Source organism: Anolis carolinensis, chromosome 5 (genome assembly GCF_035594765.1).
Source record: "Anolis carolinensis isolate JA03-04 chromosome 5, rAnoCar3.1.pri, whole genome shotgun sequence".
NCBI classification, from domain to species: Eukaryota; Metazoa; Chordata; class Lepidosauria; order Squamata; family Dactyloidae; genus Anolis; species Anolis carolinensis.
In genome coordinates, this window is record NC_085845.1 from 125,951,122 (window position 1) to 125,973,536 (window position 22,415).

General features: G+C 39.8%; 1 protein-coding gene across 4 annotated transcripts in view; it reads left to right on the top strand.

The window, feature by feature from the left end:
- The first annotated feature begins 1,073 nt into the window (after positions 1 to 1,073).
- Positions 1,074 to 22,415, top strand: part of klhl5 (kelch like family member 5) — a 61,844-nt gene continuing 40,502 nt past the window's right edge. The window contains exons 1-2 of one of the 4 annotated variants that reach the window (XM_016993884.2): positions 1,096 to 1,218; positions 9,700 to 9,767. In XM_016993884.2, coding sequence (XP_016849373.1) covers positions 9,703 to 9,767 — 65 coding nt within the window. In that variant the 5' untranslated portion in view covers positions 1,096 to 1,218; positions 9,700 to 9,702. Of the gene's footprint in view, positions 1,219 to 9,699; positions 9,768 to 21,197; positions 21,352 to 22,415 lie in introns of those variants that run through there. The other 3 variants (XM_008111273.3, XM_008111274.3, XM_016993886.2) reach the window with 3 other exon arrangements.

The window sequence follows — 22,415 nt, forward strand, 5'->3', positions numbered from 1 at the left end:
AACAAATTTGACAGAAAAAGTAGTTCAATACACAGTAATGCTATGTAGTAATTACTGTATTTACGAATTCAGCACCAAAATATCATGATATATTGAAAACATTGACTACAAAAATGCGTTGGATAATCCAGAACGTTGGATAAGTGAGTGTTGGATAAGTGAGACTCTACTGTACAGTAATTACTACGTAGCATTACTGCACATTGAACTACTTTTTCTGTCAAATTTGTTGTATAACATGATGTTTTGGTGCTTAATTTGTAAAATCATAACCTAATTTGATGTTTAATAGGCTTTTCCTTAATCTCTCCTTATTATCCAACATATTGGCTTATTCAACGTTCTGCCGGCCCGTTTATGTTGGATAAGTGAGACTCTACTGTACATTACAGCTTCTACCCTCAGACCCAGGACCCTTCCAAACAGCGCCATAACCCAGAATATCAAGGCAGAAAATCCCACAATACAGTATATTGTAATGCCAAGTTTTTTTAAAAAAACTTTGTTTGTGTTTTCAAATGCATTACAACTTCTACCCTCAGACCCAATGCCCTTCCACACAGCTCTGTAACCCAGAATATCAAGGCAGAAAATCCCACAATATCTGATTTGAACTGGGTTACCTGAGCCCACACTCAGATTATGTGGGATTTTCTGCCTTTATATTCTGGGATATAAGGCTGTGTGGAAGGGCCCTGAGTTTTCTGAGTCCGCATTGACATATATCGAAGTTCAAAGCAGATAATATGGGATTTTATTCAGCTCTGTGGACGGGGCCCAAGTAAACCTGGAGGCCCAAAGTTTGCCCATGCCAGCTCCAGGGCTCTCTTTCCCTCAGGAGAGAAGAAAGAAAAAAGGGGCGGAGCTACTCCTGCTGGCCCCGCCCCCGCCCCGTCGCGAGCCCAGGAAGGAGAGCCGCCTCAAGCGGCGTTCGATGTGGCAACAGGAGGGGGCGGGGCAAAGAGTAAAGGGAGTAATCCGAAAAGAAAGGGGGGAAAAAAGAACCCTCCTGGTTGGCCGGGCGAGGCTCGAGGAGGAGGCGTGGCCAAAGTTTTCCTTTCTCCGTGTCGCCACGGCAGCTCGGAGGGTTACCCCGCCCCCAAGAGGAGGAAGGGGGCGTGGCCCCGAGGAGGAGGGACCGAGGCAGTTGGGAGCCGGGCTTTCTGCGCTCTGCCCTGGCGGGACGGGACAGGACGGGACCTGAGGGCCGGCAATGAGGTGAGAAGGCAATGCGGTGAGAAGGTGGGAGCTCGCGCCCTTCCTCGCCGCTTCCTCCTCCTCTTCCTCCTTTTCCTGAGGGGGCGGCGGGCGTCTCCTGCCTTTGCTTTCTGTGGAGACTCTCGAGGAGGAGGAGCGAGAAGGACTCGGGTCTGGTTTCTCTGCCAGAAGGAGCTCTCTCTCTCCCCCCTCCCCTTATCCTGTGGGTGGGGAATGAACTCTGGGAGTCTGAGGTGAAGTAACTGTCAACAAACCCCACATAGCATAGCTCCTGAACACGTGCAGAATGCCATTATCATATCACTTTGGGTTTCTGGTGGGGAAAAAATTCGGGAGGGGTTGAAACTTTCCCCCCCAGTGTCTCCTGATCTGGCACGAGATCTCAACAAGACCCTGAAATTACCACTATAGTGTAGTGGTTCTTCACAGGTAACAGGTCCTGAATCTTTGCTCCCTCTTTAAGCCAGTTCTTCTCAACCACAAAGAACAATAGTAAAGGTAAAGCAGGGGTCCTCGAACTTTTAAAATGGAGGGCCGGTTCACGGTCCCTCAGACTGTTGGGAGGAGGGCGGGGGGCGGACTATGATGAAATAGTCCAAAATTAGGATTGTTGTTGTGTGCCTTCAAGTTGTTTCAGACTTAGGTCAACCCTAAGTCTAAAGTTTAGGACAGAGGCCAGGTCAATAACCTTGGAGGGTCACATCTGGCCCACGGGCCATAGTTTGGGACCCCTAAGGTAAAGATTTCCTCTGACATTAATCGTGTCTGACTTTGGGGGTGGGTGCTCATCTCCTTTTCTAAGCCGAAGAGCCGGCATTGTCCGTAGACACCTCCAAGGTCATGTGGCTGGCATGACTGCATGGAGTGCCGTTACCTTCCCCCTGGAGCAGTACCTATCAATCTACTCACATTTGCATGTTTTCAAACTGCTAGATTGGCAGAAGCTGGGGCTGATAGCGGAGCTCACTCTGCCCCCCAGATTAGAACCGCCAACCTTTTGGTCAGCAAGTTCAGCAGCTCAGCGGCTTAACCCACTGTACCAGCGGGGGCTCCACAGGACTATAGTTTCCACAATTGGCAGAAGTTTCTTTCTGTTTTCTTCTGCTTTCTTCTTCTTTCCTTTAACATCAAGACATTTTCCACTCTGAATTAGCGAGAAGTTTTCTGCCAAGCACAAGTTGTTCTGATGGTATTCTGTTTTTTGGTGTCTATTCAAGACTTCTATTGCATTTCCTCGTCACACAAATGATTTAGCCACCAATGCACCAAACTTCTGATGACCACCTTTACTCACAACTTCTCCTCCAAACACCACACCGTACTTACAGAGTGCACCTTGTACATGAAATGAATAGGCTAACCAGGGAAACCCGCTGAACCATTTGGGTTGAAAACTTAGATGCCTCTTCTTATACACAGGAAATACATATCCTGGCAATGGAGTCTGTGGATTTTGCACTTACTGAGCTTTCCCTTAGTCATCAGAAACAGTCTTGTCCTTGTGGACAAAAGGTTAAACATGAGCCAACAATGTCAAGCAGAAGCAAAAAAAAGCCAATGGGATTTTAGCCTGTATAAACAGGAGTATAGTGTCTAGATCCAGGGAAGTTATGCTACCCCTCTATTCTGCCTTGATCAGATCACACCTGTAATATTGTGTCCAATTCTGGGCAACGCAATTTAAGGGCGATGTTGACAAGCTGGAATGTTTCCAGTGGAGGGCAACTAAAATGATAAAGGGTCTGGAGAACAATCCCTACAAGGAGCGGCTTAAAGAGCTGGGCATGGTTAGCCTGCAGAAGAGAAGGCTGAGAGGAGACATCATAGCCATGTATAAATATGTGAGGGAAAGTCATTGGGAAGAGGGAACAAGCTGGGTTTCTGGTGCCCTGGAGACTAGAACGCGGAACAACGGCTTCCAACTACAGGAAAGGAGATTCTACCTGAACATTAGGAATAACTTCTTCACTGTGAGAACTGTTCAGCAGTGGAACTCTCTGCCCCAGAGTGAGGTAGAGGCTCCTTCTTTGTGGAGGTTTTTAAACAGGCTGGATGGCCATCTGTCAGGGGTGCTTTGACTGTGCTTTTCCTGCTTCTTGTAGGGGGGTTAGACTGGATGGCCCATGAGGTCTCTTCCAACTCTATGATTTTATGATTCTACCTTGTACATGAAATGAGTAGGCTAACCAGGGAAATCTGTTGAACCATTTGGGTTGAAACTTAGGTGCCTTTTCTTATCCAAAGAAAATACCTATCCTGGCAATGGAATCTGTGGATTTGCACTATTTGAACTTTCACTTGGTCATCAGAAACAGTTTTGTTCATATGAAATCCAATGACACAGCTTCTTTTCTTTGCCCCTGTTTCATCGTTTCTTTGGCAGAGCTTGGATTAGAAGATGAACCAGTGCTAGATACCTCAGTTTCCACACATTTCCTCAGTTTTCACCTGCAGACCAGGTCAGCGCCCCCGCCCCCCCGGCCCCGGCCCCATACCTTAGGCCAGGGGTCCCCAAACTAAGGCCCATGGGCCGGATGGGGCCCTCCAAGGTCATTTACTTGGCCCCTGTCCTAAACTTTAGGCTTAGGGTTGACCTAAGTCTGAAATGACTTGAAGGCACACAACAATCCTAATTTGGGACTATTTCATCATAGTCCGGCCCCCCAACAGTCTGAGGGATTGTGTACCAGCCCTCCACTTAAAAAGTTTGAGGACTCCTGCTTTAGGCTTTGCCTTCCAGCTGCGGGTAGACCAATTTGGCCGCTTCTACTATGTCAACTATTGCTGCTATTGCAATGTAAATTGGTAGAAAGGTAGGTAATGACAGTGTGAATAATCAAAATTCAATTGAGATAGTGCTTGTAGTTCTGGAGGGATTCTAATTTTTGCTTCTCATATATTTGGCATGGGGATTTGGTTAACCAGTTAAAATTCATGAGTAAATCAGGTTTTTATTTTAATGTGAAAAATTTCAGGGGTGGTTTGAACCCCTAAACCGCCCCCTTAGCTATGAACTTGGTTGCAGGGGGGGGGGGGGGGGAGAAGATAGCATAGTAATACTTAAGAGTTCGCCTTTGCCATTTGAAGACTACTTCCACTTTGAGTTTTTGGCCCTCTTTTCAGCCAAAGCCTTTGGGCAAAGAAGCCTGAGGTGAATCCACTTCAGCCCTTTATGTTTCTAAATTTATACCCCCATTTGCCTCAAAATGGAAGATTTTTCACTGAAATGTCTTTTTTAAAAATATGGCATAGGTCCAGGTGATCTGAAATAGTGAGTTCCTGTATATACACCAGGGAGAGTGTTAAGATCTCGTGGGGAATTGCTGGTGTTTTAAATAATTTGGGACATTCTCCACCTAAAGACTGCTAGAGAGGGGTCCTTCTCGGGAGTGGCTCCCTCTCTTTGGAATGCCCTCCCAGAGGAGATTAGATCTGCACCCTCTCTGTTGCCTTTCGGGAAGAATCTAAAAACCTTCCTTCTTGAGGAAGCTTTCGGGGGAAACTAAATAATAATAATAATAATACTTTATTTATAACCCACTTTTCTCCCACAAAGAGACCCAAAGCGGTTTCCAACATATTAAATATCATACAAGTAGCAGCAATCAAACACATATATAAAACACATAAAACAGTCAAGAAGCATAAATAAACATTTTACAAACACATGATAATGATATTCAAAGATTAAGAAGGCCATTTGACTTCATTAGGTATTATCAGGGTGGATTTATCTCTCTTGTTGGGGTTATAATAAGGATTAACAGCACTTGCTAATATTTATGTTTTTAACTTGTTCTTAATTTTTACATTGTATGTTTTTTATTGGCTGGAAGCCCCCTTGGACCCTTAATTGGGGAAAGGCGGTGCACAAACCTCATAAATAATAATAATACTCCATACTCCTTGTTCTCAAGCGACATTTTGTTTTGGGAGATATATTCTCCACAATTCTGGTTTGTTTGTTTTTTTCATTTGCATAGCTGTTACCTCAAAGAGCCTTGTGGCACCTTAAGGACAAGATTGATTTGTTCTGCCCTTTCATGGACTAGGATGAAATCAGTTCTGTAGTCTGAGATAAAATATGTTAGCTGGGAATGGAAATAATGATAATTTAGAATTTTAAAAAGTGTTTTAACGTTTGAACACGTTGTGGCATATAGTGTGAAAAAGAAATAAACTCGCATTCCTCCCTGTCGAAGGAGATGATAAATGCAAAATATAGGCAACACTGCTCTGGTTTGTGGCATTTCTAGTTGTGCTTCCCACCCTTCCCTTTAATGTTCTTGTACCATAAGAGCCAGCTTTTGCTCTTAAGACAGATAAACTCGGCAGCTATTGGCGGAGGGGTGTGAACCTTTGGCCCCCCTCAATTCAATGCCCTGGAGAAGGCATGGCTGTGATTAATGGGGCAGTCAGGAGTTGTTAATTTTAGTGGGTTCTCTTAAGTGTGTGTAATAGATTCTAACCAAAGGCAGCTCTCTTTCAGGAGAAAGAGCTATCTGATCTACAGAAGCTGATGTGATGCGGCATTAAAGTAATTAAACATTCATTATCATGGGCCTGTGGTTCATGACCTGTGGAAAGAGAGGCGATGGGCCTCCTTCCATCGCTGCTTTATCTGACTCTCAAAAAGATGAGGCAGGCGTTTAGACTGTGCGCGAGCTTGGCTACTAGCAAAGAAGGTGCTGCGTTGGAGGGACATCTGTCCTGTTACATTTCAGCTGCCTCTTCCTAGCAGTGGGTTTGGTTTTTGATACAGCTAGGAGTTGTGTAGAAAACCCATGTGCAAAGGCATAGATGTCTGGTGAAAAGAAACTCCCACTGAACTTAATGGGGCTTATTAACAGATAAGTAGGTGTAGGGTTGTGTCTTAAGGGAATTTTACATTTAGGAGATCATCTCATTTATAACAGAAGTCTATATTTAAGGCAAGATACATAGAGAAAGACATTCTGGTAAACATTTTCTGACATACACAATTTTTTAAAATGCAAGGCCCTTTTATGCTGTGGAAGGAAAGATAGGCAATTAAGCAGATGTACATATGGTGCTGCGGTGTATTGCATTTCTCCAGTATTCCACAAGCCATACTTTGTCCCTAGGATATTTTGTTGTAACTCTCATAAGATTAGACTTCTCTCACTCTTCTGGATGTGAATACAGTGCTCCCTCACTTTTCGCAGGGGTTAGGTTCCAGGCCTGCCCGCGAAAAGTGAAAAACCGCGAACTAGCGGCACTATTTATTTCAATAAATATAGCCCTCCTCCCTCCCTCTTTTCCTCTTTTAACGTACTGTACTGTATTTCTTGTTGTTCCTGAGGCAGCCTGGACACACCTCGTGAGTGTTTCCCGTGGGCTTTGGGGCCTGTTTCTCTCCCAGAGCCCCGTGTGAACCTCCCGCTCTAAGTCTGGGGTCTCCATGGCTTCGTGAGGTGACTGGGCGGCTGTTTGCCCCTTGACTCGCCTTTGACTCCAAGAGCAGGAGAGAGAGAGAGAGCAGAACCCTTGGGACAAGGAGGGTGCCCGGCCCCGCCCCTCCCCGCAGGAAAGCCCAGGCCCGAAGGGAGCGCATGGCCTCCTCTCTGCGCATGTGCCTCCTGTGGGCCTCCCTCTCTCCCCGCCCGGAAAGGAAGGTAGGAAGGCCCTCCTTTTCCGGACACGAGGCCCTCCGGAAGTGCCCCTCCCTCCCTCTCCTCTTTGGCTGACCAAGGGAGCCGAGGAAGCCTCTCTGCCAGTCCCCCCCCCTCTCTCTCTCCCTTTCCTGCAAGGCTCCATCAGGTGAGGCTTCCTTGGGGGAAGGGGAGGGTGGGCCGGATGGGAAAAACCGTGATATAGTGAATCTGCAGAACCTGAACCGTGGATTAGCGAAGGAGCACTGTACTAGTGTTGTGCTTTTGTATGGAATTGCTGTTCGTTTTGTGTAGTTTCATTTGTTTGGTCTCATTTTTGTATTTGTTCCTGCTAACAAAAATGAGGCGCCTATACTAACAGAATTTTCATCTTGGTTACAAAAAAAAATGAAACTGTTTGGACCATTGGCTGCAATGGGAGGGCTTCCAAGGCTCTACCCCCCCCCCCCCCCCCGGGCACGGTTTTTTGGGGAGGGCATTTCGACCCCTTTTAGCCTACTAACTTTTAAAACGTTCGGGTATTCCCCAGAGTACTATTTTTATGAATAATAATATTATTATTAGCACCCATTGGCACACATCGGATGTAATGGAGAGGCACTCCCTTCTCAGACTCAGCTTAGGGTCCCAGGATAGCTGTCATTATTTATATTAATATTATTAACACCTATTGGTACACATCAGCTATAATGGGAAAGCACTGCAGCCCTCTGTCAGTACCTGTTTAATGTTAAGGGGCCAAAATGAAATGAAAACGAAAGCAGGCACAATGACTGTGTGGCTTTCATTTTCGTGTTGTCTCTTGTTTCCTAAGAAAATGTCTTCATTCGTTTTGTGTAGACAAATAGTTGAAACGAAACGATAGCATGAAGGAAACAAAGGAAAACTTTTCGCGCACATCTCTAGTGAATACTAAAACCAATTCTATGTATTTTCTTTCATTCTTGTCTAAAACTTTTTGTTGTTAAGTAGTATATATTTATTATTAAATGCCCACACAGCATCCAACACTCTGAAGATCAGTGCTTTGATATTTCATGGTAATAAAATTGAAACCATGAAGATTCCTTGACTCAACTCTCAAATTCACATCTTAGTTAGAGTCTGTATTGTTTATATGTGTGTTCATATAATCAATACAAGGGTAAAGGAGTCAAGTAATTACGGGCAACAAGGAGATTAATGAATAACTAATTTACTTTTAATGAGCCTGTTTACACATCCTAGAATTTGTTTTTCTGATATCCCAGCTATTCTACTACAGTACTGTAACTTGATTTGATTCTTGAAACCAGGGAATTGGAACATTTTGAAGATGGAGGCATGTTTTATGTATAATTACCATGTGTGGCAACAGCATGATACAACTAAATATTTGTGCTTGCCAGTATATTAATATATTCAGATAAAGTGAATTTTGTGCCAACTTGAGCTATTTCATGTGTGTACAATTAAAACTGGATGAATCCTTATCTGTGTGAGTGGCTTGATTTATGAGAAACTGGCTATATTTTACTGGTGCACAATTATAATCATGTTTACTTCAGTTTAAATTCCATTGATATTATTTGGAAGGTATCATTGTTTTAAATTTCAATTTTTAAACTGTGGTGTTAAAATGTACAGACAAGTACGTTGGCATATGTTATTTAATCCAATGTGAATATATAGGAATACTAAATGTTTATAGCTCATTTTAAAAGATAATGTGCAGAAATATGATCTTGAGAAGAATCTATAATGCCTCATTGAGCCTGTAGCTATGCTTTTTGACATGTGGGAATTCTTATTCTAAATATTCTGAAATAGATGGATACTGTATGAGTGTTTACCGTCTTGTAAAACAAAAAGGCAGAAAAATATTGAGAATACAACAAATTGCCTAGAGTTCTATAAGTGAAATACACTAGTTGTCTGACAACTTTGTAAATATTATAAACTTGATACATTTTAAATGTTATAGCCACTTCTCCGTCTAAGGAAAAAATAAATTGGGATACAAATTCATCTTAAAATTATGCAGAACCACCTTACCAGATCTTTATAATTGTTCATAATTGTTGGGAAAGACCTATGGACAAGATCCGGCCTCAGACATATACAGTACAGGGTGTTTGAAAAAGAACTCCCTAGTTTTAATATTAACATTTCACATGTGCAGCTCTGTCCCATTCTGTTCCTTCGCTTCCCATAGCTTTCAAGTTTCCTGACTGGGGAGAGGGAGGGAATTGTATTAGCGGCTAGAACTGCTTTGTCCTAGGTATTGTTCTTTACCTAAAAGAAGCAAAATAAGGTCCCTCTCCTTCGAGCTATGTTTTTCATCTAGTTACAGTCCTTCCCTTAAGAAACCCCGGTGGCAAAGTGTGTTAAAGCACTGAGCTGCTGAACTTGCAGACCGAAAGGTCTCAGGTTCAAACTCCGGGAGCGCTGTGAGCGGCCAATTGTGGAAACTATAGTCCTGTGGAGCCCCCGCTGGCACAGCGGGTTAAGCCGCTGAGCTGCTGAACTTGCTGACCAAAAGGTTGGCGGTTCGAATCTGGGGAGCGGAGTGAGCTCCGCTATCAGGCCCAGCTTCTGCCAATCTAGCAGTTTGAAAACATGCAAATGTGAGTAGATCAATAGGTACCGCTGCGGCGGGAAGGTTAACGGCACTCCGTGCAGTCATGTCGACCACATGACCTTGGAGGTGTCTACGGACAACGCTGGCTCTTCGGCTTAGAAATGGAGCACCAACCCCCAGAGACATGACTGGACGTAATGTCAGGGGAAAACCTTTACCTACCCATAGTCTTTCCATCTTGAAGTCCTTTCATACTACACAATTATAGTGTTATGATTCAATTTAAAGGTCATGGCAACATCCTGTGGAATCCTGGACTTTGATACATGGACTACTTATCCTGGGGCTGATCCAAGGTAACGAATGACAGATCATCCCAGGGATGGGTTAGACTGCCACCCCTCCCAGTTGCTGTGAAGTGGGAGGGAGTCCCACTTTTTTGGGGTTCAATGCTGCCGGGTAGCTCCCCTTATCATCCCTCTCTCATCATGGCAGTCAGACATGGCTCATGTTATTCGTTCCTCACATAATAATAATAATAATCATCATCATCATCCTAAATGCTTGGGAAGTGTTCGACTTGTGATTTTGTGATAGGAAATCCAGCATATCTATCTTGCTTGCTGTGTCATACTATGTTGTTGTGTTGTTGTCTGTGAAAATACAAGACTTTGGTGTCCTTTACTATAGCTGAATCATGGAATATTTGGCATGGAATAAAAGAGTACTTCACACAGAATACGTCCTAACCATGGGATTCAATATTGCATGATATTCTGACGCCTCAAATTATGTTAGTTTTAAAAGAGGCATGTACATGAAGGGTAAGGCTATTCATGCTGCTAGTCATGATGACTATGGGCCCTTCCAGACAGGCCCAATATCCCAGGATCTGATCCCAAGTTTTCTGTTTATCCCTGATTATCTGGCAGTGTGGATTCATATAATCCAGTTTAAAGCAGAAAACTTGAGATCAGAACCTGGGATATGTCTGGAAGGGCCCTACGACTTCAAGTATCAGAAGAAATACATGTTGGAAAGTACAAATAAGTGGGAGAGATTGTGCGCATAGCTAGATGTTTCCATAAGCAAGTGTGTAGTCACTCTGAGTCCAAAGTGAGATTGTTGCCCTACTTTAGAAATGTTCTGCATTTCAAGATTTCCATGATGTGAATGGATAGTTGTAGCCGAATAAACAATGATATTCACTTTCCAGAGTTAGAAAACAATGGACTTGATTTATCAAAAATATTTTGAATATTACATGCTTCTTACCTTTGCAGGATCAGTAACTTGCCTAGTAATTTCATACTCAGTTTTCATAGTATAGTGTTTAAAGTGTAATTTAAGAAATGCCATAATATTCTAATTATTCCGAATTTTGAACAAAGATTACATTGTTAAGAAGGCCAAGGGGCTCAAATGAGTTATCTGGAAAGTCCTTACATCCATCTACCTGTAGCTAGAATACTACTTGTCATTTGTTTTGATGGTTTAGCACATTTGCTTAAATGAGTCCTGTGGGATATTTCAACAGATGCTTCTTTATGTATTATATAAGTTGGAAGGCATTTTTACATTTTGTGTTTAATGGCATGATTTTAATATTAGGTTAAGAAGCCTCTGATTTTTTAAAATTTGCAAATGTCTTTTTAATATTTATATGGAAGCAAAAAAAAGCCTGCAGCCAACACTCGGCTGCGTATTTTAAGTCAAATGTGAACTTTATCTTTTTCTAGCCATATATACTTTTCTTACCTTTTTAGTTCTTTCTCATAAACAAAAAAATTGCATTATTTGGACTGTCAGACTTTTGAAGAGTAATTCAATTCGACTACAGCTTCAGGAATGTTTCAGCAAGCATAGAGGCATGTGTACTTTCAAAGGTCATCCCCTCCAAGTAAGAAAAACAAGGGAGCCGAAGGAGTGAAAGTTTTGTTAAGTTTTTAAAAAGCATGTAAGCAATATGTTGACAGGGCATAAATACCCTAAAGATATCAGACCCTGTCGGATCATGGAGGCTATGCAAGGCCAGTCCTGGTTGATACTTGAATGGGAGACCATCAGTAAAATCAAGGTGCTATGATCTGGGCAGGCTGTATTTCAGAGGAAGGAGTGAAACTATCTTTGAGTATTAGTTGCCTAAGAAAACTCAAGAAATTCATGGGGTTGCCATAAGTCAACAGGTCACTTGAAGGCTCAAACACACACACAAACACACACAGATACACAATATTATCTTCATCGAGATCACAGAAGGAAAAAGCTACTATTGGCAAAGGGTAGCAAAGAGCCCATCCATTGTTAGTTCACTGATGAAATTTACCCAGCTTATTATCCCTAGGCAGCATTGCTTTGTGAAATGACACGATTATCTAGTCTATACAAAATATGTACAGTTGAGAAAGAGGTGTGGAATGGAGGCAAATATATGTAATTTCAATTAGGTTTAGCAAACAGAAAGAGACAGAGTTTAAGACACTGTATTGAAGCTTTCAGGGAAAAGGTGACAGTTGGGATATGTTTGGCAAATAGTAGAGATTTTAAAAAATCTATAAGCATATTGTTTTCTGCATGGTGTGTCTGATGGTAATCCAAAACTTCCTCCAATTTGTGTTAGGACGATAATGCAGTAGACAAGAAAAACTGCATTGCAGCTCAATTGGAACAGAAAGGTCATTAAGGTTGTGTCTCCTGGGCACTTTAAGTAATGTGTTTCACAAAGCTGATCTAATAAGAAATTAGAATGGAAATTAAATTTTTGGGGGGGAAATGGTACATGGTTAACTGCTTAGTATCCATCATAATTACATATTTTTCCCAGATTAAATGTATTTAGTCACCAATAACATTGTGAGTTCTTGCTATAGAAATTAATGAACCACGAGCCTTTTGTTTTGCTGTCCAAGGCACTTGGCACCTTATCAGCCTGAACAAAAAGAAGCTGCTCAAACTAAGGAACTGCTCCTAATAATACTATAGAAATCTTACTGGTTCAAAAGTGGGTTGTAGCCTAATTCAGTGCATATGTCCTTGCTAATAAATCCCATTGCGTGCAGTGGAAATCTCAGTAAAATTGGGTTAGTAAACATTGATTATTGTACTCCTGTGGAATAGATTGGTATTCCTACTTTGCATATATGAGGTTTGGAAATATCTAGTGTCGCATTCAGTAAGGTTTTCATAATAGATAATGGGAGATGTTCAGCATGAATTTCTTTGCTATGTGAATATGTCTGCTAGTTTGTAGAGTCCATTCTTGTACTGAATTATATCTCTGCTGGAGAATTCTCTTTGGTCACGATCCAAATAATTACTGGCAGTTGGAATGGTTGGCATACTGACAGTGAGCTAAAAAGCAAAGAAAGTTTGTCCACTCTGTCTCTTCCCTTCTGCACTTCATGTGAAGATTTTTTTTCTAGTCTGTAGCAAAGCATAAATATGACATTATGGAAAACTGGCAAATGTATTTGGGCTGTAAATTTTCATCTAAACAGGGTTTCCAGTTCTGCTCATATGGTAAGTTTCAACCACGGTTTTGTTAGTTCAAGTGCCAAATCAAAATATACAGGAACTAATTAAACCAAATTGTTCATGCTGTTGTTGAGGCTTTTACAAACAATAACATTGGCATGCTTCCAAATAGAGGACCTTTTTCTACCAATCAAAAGTTATTGTGCGTAATAGAATCCTAAACCGAAAGGAGCCATAATTTGAAAAGTAGTTTTTATTCAGTTAGAGGAAGGCCACTTTTGTGAGAGATACAGATTTAGAGTTATCATCTTACAAGATTATTTAGATTCAGTCCTTATTTAGGAACCACTAATGTCAAATTAGTTAAATCAAGCTGTGATACATGTAATGCAATGTCACAGCAGTCAATATGTCAACTGTAAGAACCCATTTAGTGACTCAACAAGTTTTTGGCCATTAAATCACTATAAGATTTAAATCAGGCTATCAATATGTGATATATATCAATGGCCTCAAAGTTTGTGTAAGTGAATTCTTACAATAAATATACTGGTTTTGCACCACTGCACTGTTGCAAATATATCATTACATTTGCATTGAAGGGACCTTAGGACAATTTTTGTATGGTCTGAAAGATTATGTTCCCAGTGCGCATTGTTTTGAATCCATTATATTTTAAGAGTTATAGGGAGGCATTCTTTGAGGGCTATAATAACAATGAAAGTTCCTTTTTTGGAGACTTGGCAAAGTAAAATCTTTCAGAAGCATCATAAAACTTCTATTTCCCATTTCTTTAGATGTATATGGACTTTCCTACACTTTCAATAGTCATAGTTCTATCCAGTTTCACAAAACAAAAGTAACAACAAGCAAAGACGGCATACCTTGTTGCGGTCTTCTGCATACAGAGAAAAGAAAAATTATGCATATTTTCAGTTGCAATCAGTTAGTTTGTTCATTTCAAGCTGCTTGTTCAAAAGATAAAATATCTCAGCTGGTTTATTTGAGTCTGAAATGTTGATTATTTACTACAAGGACAATACTTTAACTTAGAAAATCTCTACTGACAGAATACAGAGTAGCTCGCACAGATAAGCAAAACTATCAGAGCCTTTCTGAAAAAGACGTCTGAATGATACCAGTGTGTTTGCTATGGATTATATTTTATTTCCTTTACTCATATATTTGATCTTTTCTCTTTTTTATAATAATTGTGATAGAAGGGCTGTGGATACATTTTAAAGTGGCAAAAATACACATACACACAGCTAGAACAGACCTGCTGGATTGTCTTTAGCTTCCATAATATTAGATTTGATCCTTAAGTACATTTTTAAGTATCCTTGATGCATTCATTTTTTTTCTCTTTGCTAAAGTCATGCCTGTACAATAGCCTGGAAGAAGTTGCAATGTCAGATAGTTTTTTCCTTCTTATTCTGGAGAGAAATGTTTCTTTAGGGCAAATTATTCTTCTGAAGGTTGACTGTAACTGTTTTTCTAGTGTGACCTCTCTGCTGGTTTGTACAGCTAGGCATTCAGATAAATTCAGATAAACAAATCAAGTTGCAGCATTAAATAAGATCAAGAAATATACAGAGATAATCTTTGAAATGGTTGAGCAGTTTCCAATTTGCATTTCAATTATCAATGTAGAAAAGTCTCATTTCATTTGAATAAGTGGTAAAGCTAGTAGTGGTTTGAGCAGTGGGTTCTTGAAGACCAGGAATCAAATCTCCAGTCAACCATGGAGATGCACTGAGTAACCCTGGGCAAGTCACACTCTCTAAGCTTCAGAGGAAGGTGAAGGCAACTGAACAAATCTTGCCAAGAAAAGCTGGTGATAAGTTTGCTTTAAGATCGTCATGTTGGAAATCACTTGAAGGCACACAATAATAGAAAATATAGTTGTAAGGATTGTTGCTTTCACATCCCATATATCCCCCATAGTTCTGGCACTGCATTCAGGCTTTGAAACCTTTTTGGAATTTATGGTGACACAATGGAAGACACTTATTTATGCATATAGATATAGATCAAACCAAGAGTGGAAGAGACCAACCATAAGAATGCATCCTACCTACTACAGTAGAGTTTCACTTATCCAATATAAACGGGCCAGCAGAACGTTGGATAAGCGAATATGTTGGATAATAAGGAGGGATTAAGGAAAAGCCTATTACACATCAAATTATGATTTTACAAATTTAGCACCAAAACATCATGTTTAACAACAAATTTGACAGAAAAGTAGTTCAGTACGTAGTAATGCTATGTAGTAATTACTGTATTTACGAATTTAGCACCAAAATATCACGATGTATTGAAAACATTGACTACAAAAATGTGTTGGATAATCCAGAACATTGGATAAGCGAGTGTTGGATAAGTGAGACTCTACTGTAATTTCTCTGACCTTGGATAGTGACTGGTGTTTCAGAAGGAACTTCATGCTTGGTTCTTTCCTTGAAGTGCTTGTCCTTTAAACATATTAAGGCTGTGCCATAGGGAAAAGTAAATTTCATGGTGTTTCTGGAATATCTAAGAATATCTTTTGAGTCAGAATTTACATTTGAAAAATGTAAGAGCTCATATCATTCTATCTTGTGCAAAAAAATTGTGACAGTTGCCAAGTGAAACCATTTGAGGTCTTGGTTAGATAGTGAAAATCATCTTATCTCCTACATTTCAAAAGAATTCATCATTGCTTCTGCCCTCCTGTACATTAAAGAGATTTATCTTTGTTTCAGGGCTTTTTTTTTTAAAGCAACACTAATTGGCAAATTATACAATGTCTTTGAACTTCACTTGACTAAAACAAATGAAAGTTAATTATGGTTCCAAAGCAGATATGTATGAGAGTATGAAGTATGAAAAGCAGTTGAGCCACATGCACCACCCTCCAAAATAGCCATTTATGTTGGCCTTACCTCTTAAACTCCCCAAGTTTGCGTATTTTATATTATGGTCCGAAGGGGAAGTCTAAGGAGAGGAAATAGATGCCAGTTTGTTCCAATGTGATGTGTTTGAGCTGTCTTTTTAGCATTTTCAATTAAGGACACATGATGCACATATTGTTGTTTAGGGTTTCCCCATGTTAATTTGAACTTTTTCATACTGAAATAAAATGAATAATTGTAGTGACTTCCCCTCCTCTCTTTCCCATCCTTCAGAAGTGTGGATATTTCTGCTTCTGATTGATTGAGGACTGGATCCCCTACTGTTTCTACTTCTATTAGTATTACATCTGCCAGTCATCTTTGTCCTTCTGCTTAGGACATCCTTTGTTCCCAGTTTCACTGTTGCTTGCGGCTTGCTGGTGTCATGCCTGTCGGTGCCCCCATAACCTTATCTCCCGCTTGATATTTGGGAACAAATTGTACCTTCTGCGCAAACTTCTCTATATGATGTCTTTTGTCTGTTTTGTTTACAGATATACCTTAGTTAACAGAGTAGCTGTGCTCCTGGACATTTATTACTTAAACAGAAAATTTGGTGCCAGAGGCAGAAACAAAATGAAAAAGATGGGCATATGTTCCTATGTTACAAAAAGGAAGAGGAGTTCAATATGTTTCAGCAAACATTTTATTCAAAAGTAAACAGTATACACACATGAAAGAAATTAACCAGGTCAGCTAAAATTTGCATAAGTAAACAAAAACATTTTGAACCTTCTAGCTAGTAACTACTTGAAGTCTTCTTTCAAAATGCATGTAGGAAGGATGTTTTCTTTCAACAGTACAGTAGAGTCTCACTTATCCAAGCCTCGCTTATCCAACGTTCTGGATTATCCAACGCATTTTTGTAGTTAATGTTTTCAATATATCGTGATATTTTGGTGCTAAATTCATAAATACAGTAATTACTACATAGCATTACTGCGTATTAAACTACTTTTTCTGCCAAATTTGTTGTCTAACATAATGTTTTGGTGCTTCATTTGTAAAATCATAACCTAATTTGATGTTTAATAGGCTTTTCCTTAATGCCTCCTTATTATCCAACATATTCGCTTATCCAACATTCTGCCGGCTCGTTTATGTTGGATAAGTGAGACTCTACTGTATCAACTTTCCATTTTTAATTTGGTGGTAAGGGTTCTAGATATAAACCTTAAAAATCCTTTGAGTAATTGGTGAGACAGAGTTATCTGATGTTCTCTACTCTCTATTTTGCTGATTGCACATGTTGAGAAAGGGTTTCTGGAGCATCCCGTTATACCATTAAAGTAAAGATGGCTTGAGCAGATTTTCCACATCGAGCTTTGTTGAAAGTCAGTGTTTCTCCATAAACCCATCCACCATCCTCCTCCTGTTAATGACGGTCAAAAAAAAGCTCTAAACCTTCCAAGTTGATAAAGAATAAGGAATAGAAAGAGGGCTGGAAAAGCATAACAATCCTTTGTAAAAAAAAAAAAGAAAAGAAAAGAAAAAGAGCCCAGTTATTAAAGATACACGCACATGTATTTCATCCCTTAAACAGCCATTCCTGTATTCCTCCTTGATCGCTCAGTAACTTCTGGTGTTACTGATCCTGGTGTCATCCTACCTGAAGTAGATGTAGAGTACATTGGATTGGGATTATTCCTTTCCTATTTGTAGGGTCATTTATACGGAGTAGTAGTTGGCAGTTTTGTGTCTGCCCCATGTGCTTATGTAATTTATTCACCAAAAGACCTGTATGTATTGCCAGTTAGATACTGAGTCAGAATTAAGTAGGGCAGAGAGCAGCATCCCCAGGGACAAGACTACTGATGGTGGCAGTTTTGGGATATTGAATCCATGATAGATTGAATCGATAGATGTGACCCATTGCACAACTGTTTTCCTCAAACTGCATAATAACGTTTCCTGGTGCTGCTCTGCCCCAGTCCTAAACAGATGAGCCAGCAGTATTGCCCGGCTAACAGCTACCCCCCCCCCCCCAGACTTCCATTTCTGCATTTTGTTGGAACTTTATATTGTGCCAATTGACCGCTATTTTTAATTATTTTAATACATTTTTTCATTTTCTTAAGCACTAGTTCATTTTTTGTAAATGAAGAATGGTATAAAAGTGTTCATAAATAAATCAATTGTTTTGGCTTTATAAAAACCTTTAAGGTGTCAGGAAGATCTGTTTGCTTGATGGTTAGTCCTTCAATTTATTTTATGGCTCTGAGACAAGTATCCAAGGAGGGATAAAGAATTGAATTCAGTGCACAGTAAGATGTGTGTAGATGTAGTAGAAAGCAAAATGTGCCAGTTATTATTTATTCAAAGTATTTCTATATTGCTTCCCAACCTACAAGGGCTCTCAAGGCAATGAACAAATAAAAGCTAATTAAAGCAATACAAACTTAAAAAAACAACATTAAAATACTCATAAAAGCAGTCTAAAAACAAACCTAGAGTCCAGTTTTGTTACAGTTTAAACAGGAGGTTCAAACATTGGAACAGCACTGTTTAGGTTGCCAACAGGAAACTTAAAAGAGATGGGTCTAGTCTAACTTATTTGGGTAGGGAGCTTCGCAGTTGAGGCGCTGCTATGGAGAAAGCCCTTCTACTAGTACATACTATTGTTTGAGGTGGATATTTAGTAATGAATGATACTTCAGTTGTCCTAGGATATTTTGTTAAGCCAATTGTTTTTTCATTCACATTCATTTCTAAATGGAGTGCTGATCATACACAGCTAGGTTTTTATCATGGTGGTCCTTGGTGGCTCTAGAGTTATCAGTGATTACAATATTTCATATATTCAGTATTTCTTTATTAAAATGAGATGCAGAGTAGCTTTCAAACATCGTATTTTATTGCAACAAGATTATGATGAGCATAAAATGGTATCATGAAGCATCATTATAGAAACTGTTTTATCTAGCAAAAAGAAATTTTTAAAATAATCTTATTGAAAGATCATTCTCTCCCTTATCCTCTCCACAAGAATATCCTGTCTATCGGGGGGGGGGGGGGGGGGGACAAAAACCCATGGTATTGCCAGTTTTTAGTATGTGGATTGTTTTACATGGCATGTGAAAATTGGTTCTGTGAATGGAATCACAATGTCCTTAAATATATAACTTGGCCCGTGTGAGTTTTTATCTTAAAATGCCACATTTTCTTTCAAATTCAGGATTCTGCTTTGATGCAAAGCCTTTTCTCAGTCTGCTTATTATTCAGGGACTGCTCGTGTTGAGAAATTATGATTAATTACATTGCAAGTTGTTCCGCTGTCTTATCTTTCAAAACAGCATGCACTGAGCAAAAGTAGAGCACTCTGTTGGCAGCTTTAATTTAATCAATTTAGCCCGCTGTCTTTAGAAACCCAGTGCAACATGGGAAATACTCACTTTTAGTCTGTAAAATTAATATTAATAAAAACTAGTATTCTCTTTCAACAATCTACTTATTCAGTAACAAATACAGGGGCATGAATTCTTCAGAAAGGAAAATACATGTTGCTTGAGCCTAGCTAGAATGTGCCTGAAGTTATTGACTCTTGAATTGGTTATCTGTTCAAATTTCTTGTGCCATTATATCTTCTAAAATATGTAAATTACTGCTCTTTATGGCAGGCTCAGAAGATGTAAATAACGCTTTAGCACTTTTTTTTTGTTTTTGTTTTTCTGCCTGTGCTTCCAGAATGCAAGTGATATTTACTAATAAAAATATAGACTAACTGCAGTGTCATAAGATTAGAAACAGGATACTTGAAAAGAAAAGGAAGCCCTCTGATTCAAAGATTAAGGCCACGATGCACTCAGCCAGAGCTCAAAACAGTTGAATTTTTTTTAGTTACTGTAGTTTAACTATAGCTCACAGAATCCCTGGTTAGGATATTCACCAGCCATGCAGACTGGAGAATTTTGGAAGTTATAACCCAAAAGGTGCTTAACTGTGCCGAGACTGGTGCTGAAGTATCAGCTTTCTCAGTGGCCCCAAAGCTTAATATAAAGCAGGTTTGAAAGCCATAAGAAAAAATTATTTATTTACCTCATTTCTATCCCGCCTTTCTCTACCCCGAACGGGACTCAAGGCGGCTTACACATGGCAACCATTAGATGCCTTAAAAATACATACAGCAGAGACTAAAAATCAATTAAAATTTAAAATTAATACATATTAAGCATTTAACAACATCACATACAATATTAAAATCACAACATCTGAAAATCATAATCCAAGGCCATTCCATCTTCAATTATACATTATTCCAATAGCACTGCTCACATTGAAAAATGTCATATTGCCAGGTGAGAAGGCTGCAGTGACAATCCTATGCAAAGCAGAATTCACAGAGGAGTTTTATTTCTGCGGATTCCTAAACTTCCCTGCAATTGTTGATTCAAACCAGCACAAATTAAAAGTCAATAAACTTTGTTTGTGGCTTGAATCACTGGTCTGAAAAGCTGAGCACTTCCTGATTCTCAGAGGAGCAAGCAGATCCCATTGCAGTGACACTACTACTTCTGTTCTCACTTTGAATAAACAGCCACTGATGCCAAAGACATCATGAGACTGTGCTAGGCAACCTGTGCAAAAAATAAGAGTTCTCACACTTTCTGCAACGCACAAATGGATGAACTGCATTTTTGCAGTGTGTTCCAGGATGGCAGTGTGTGCTTGTCTTGCTCTCTCAGTTAATCTCCCTCCCTCCACCAGTTTGTTTATTATTCATTTGAAGCATTTGTATAATTTCCTTTAACCACAAAGGCTCCCAGAATAATTTAGGAATAGTTAATTTGCAAGCCTAAGGCAAGGATTGACAATCTCAGGACAATCAAGAGGTGGAGAAGAGGTTTTTGCCAGTTGATAAGTAGGCACAACTTGCCTGCCTTGTCTTCTTCCTTCTCTGTGGCCAGGGTAGTAGTGGTAGTGGGAAATTGGAGGAAATGTCCCTCAAAATCTATTGGGAAATGATTGAGATCTTTCTTCCTGCACGTTTTCTTCTGGAAACAGAACAGTTAAAAAGGTCTACTGAGGCTGTATGTCAAGTTTGCCAAATCTTGAAGCTTAAGCTGCTTAACAATCGGGCATGGTTGTTTGTTTGTTTGTTTTTTGGCCAACACAGCTGAATCCTTTCTTCTTTCAGTTTTTAAGGCAGCAGAATTTCACCTTTTAGGAGAAAAAAGGGCGATGTTCAGAGATCATTGTGGAATGTGTTCATATTCCAAACAGCCTTGGAAAACACTTTCAGTTGACCTTCATGTTTACATGGCTGTTCGTTGTTGCATGTTGCATTTCTTGGTGGTGGAGTCATTGGTCCAGCTCTGACTTTAATTTTTTTCGTGTCAGGAGCAACTGGAGTTGCTTCTGGAGTGAGAGAATTGGCCGTCTGCAAGGACATTGCCCAGGGGACGCCCGGATGTTTTTGATGTTTTACCATCTTTGTGGGAGGCTTCTCTCATGTCCCCGCATGGAGCTGGAGCTGATAGAGGGAGCTCATCCGCACTCTCCCCGGGTGGGATTCGAACCTGGCAGCCTTCAGGTCAGCAACCCAACCTTCACGTCACAAGGCTTTTATCCCCTAGGCCACTGGAGGATCCTTTGACTTTAATAATAATGTATGTTTTTCAATGTTTATTATTGTCTCTATCACATCCCAGGACAGCAGTTGCTGTTATTGGGGTAGGGCTGGGCAGATATCCAAAGTCTCTCTCATCCTGAAAGTGTAGATGAAATTTAAAAATACCAGTGTAAAAGCAATTTATTGTAAATTTCCTAACCATAATCTGCTCCTTAATATCTGATCATATAATGTGTTGTGAAATTAGCTGTCTGAAACGGAGTAGAACAATAAGCCCTTGAAAATGCAATAAGAGGTCAATGTAATACAGTTGAATATTGAATAAATGTTCATGTGGCCTGCCCTGGTTTTTATTGCTTTTTCTGAATTTTGGGTTGTAACGTATGTTATTATTTATCGTATTGTTAAATTGTGTTATGATATGTTGTTTTATATTCTGTTATATTGTATGGTTTTGGGCAAGGCCCCATGTAAGCTGCCCCGAGTCCCCGTTGGAGAGATGGTGGCGGGGTATAAATAAAGTTTATTATTATTATTATTATTATTATTATTATTATTATTATGTTGAAACTTCAAAATTCATGGTTGAGTGAAGGTTTGCTGTTTGCTTTCAACATGTTTTTTAAATGTTGTCTTTGTCAAAATACATAATTTATCGAAATAGGTAATTCTATCACAGCTATTAGCCTACTGGCCATTGTGGAATTTCGTCATTTACCCGGCACAGGTGGAGAGAGGCTAAATGTGAATCTGGCTTTTTATAAGCATTTGATATGTTGCAAGGATGGACATATTGGTTAACATTACCAATTTTTCCCCCAGTGAAATGAGTAGAAATACGCACAACTTTTTGCTCTGTTGTAACTGATTAAACAGGGTTAGGAGTAGGGTTTGTTTAATTCCCAAATTATTTTAAAGGGAGAGCATATCTTAAAGGTAGTGGTTTGAGCATTTGACAATGACTCTGGATTCTGGCAAATTTCCATGGAAATTTATTGGGTGGCCTCAAAGGAAGGCAAACAAAT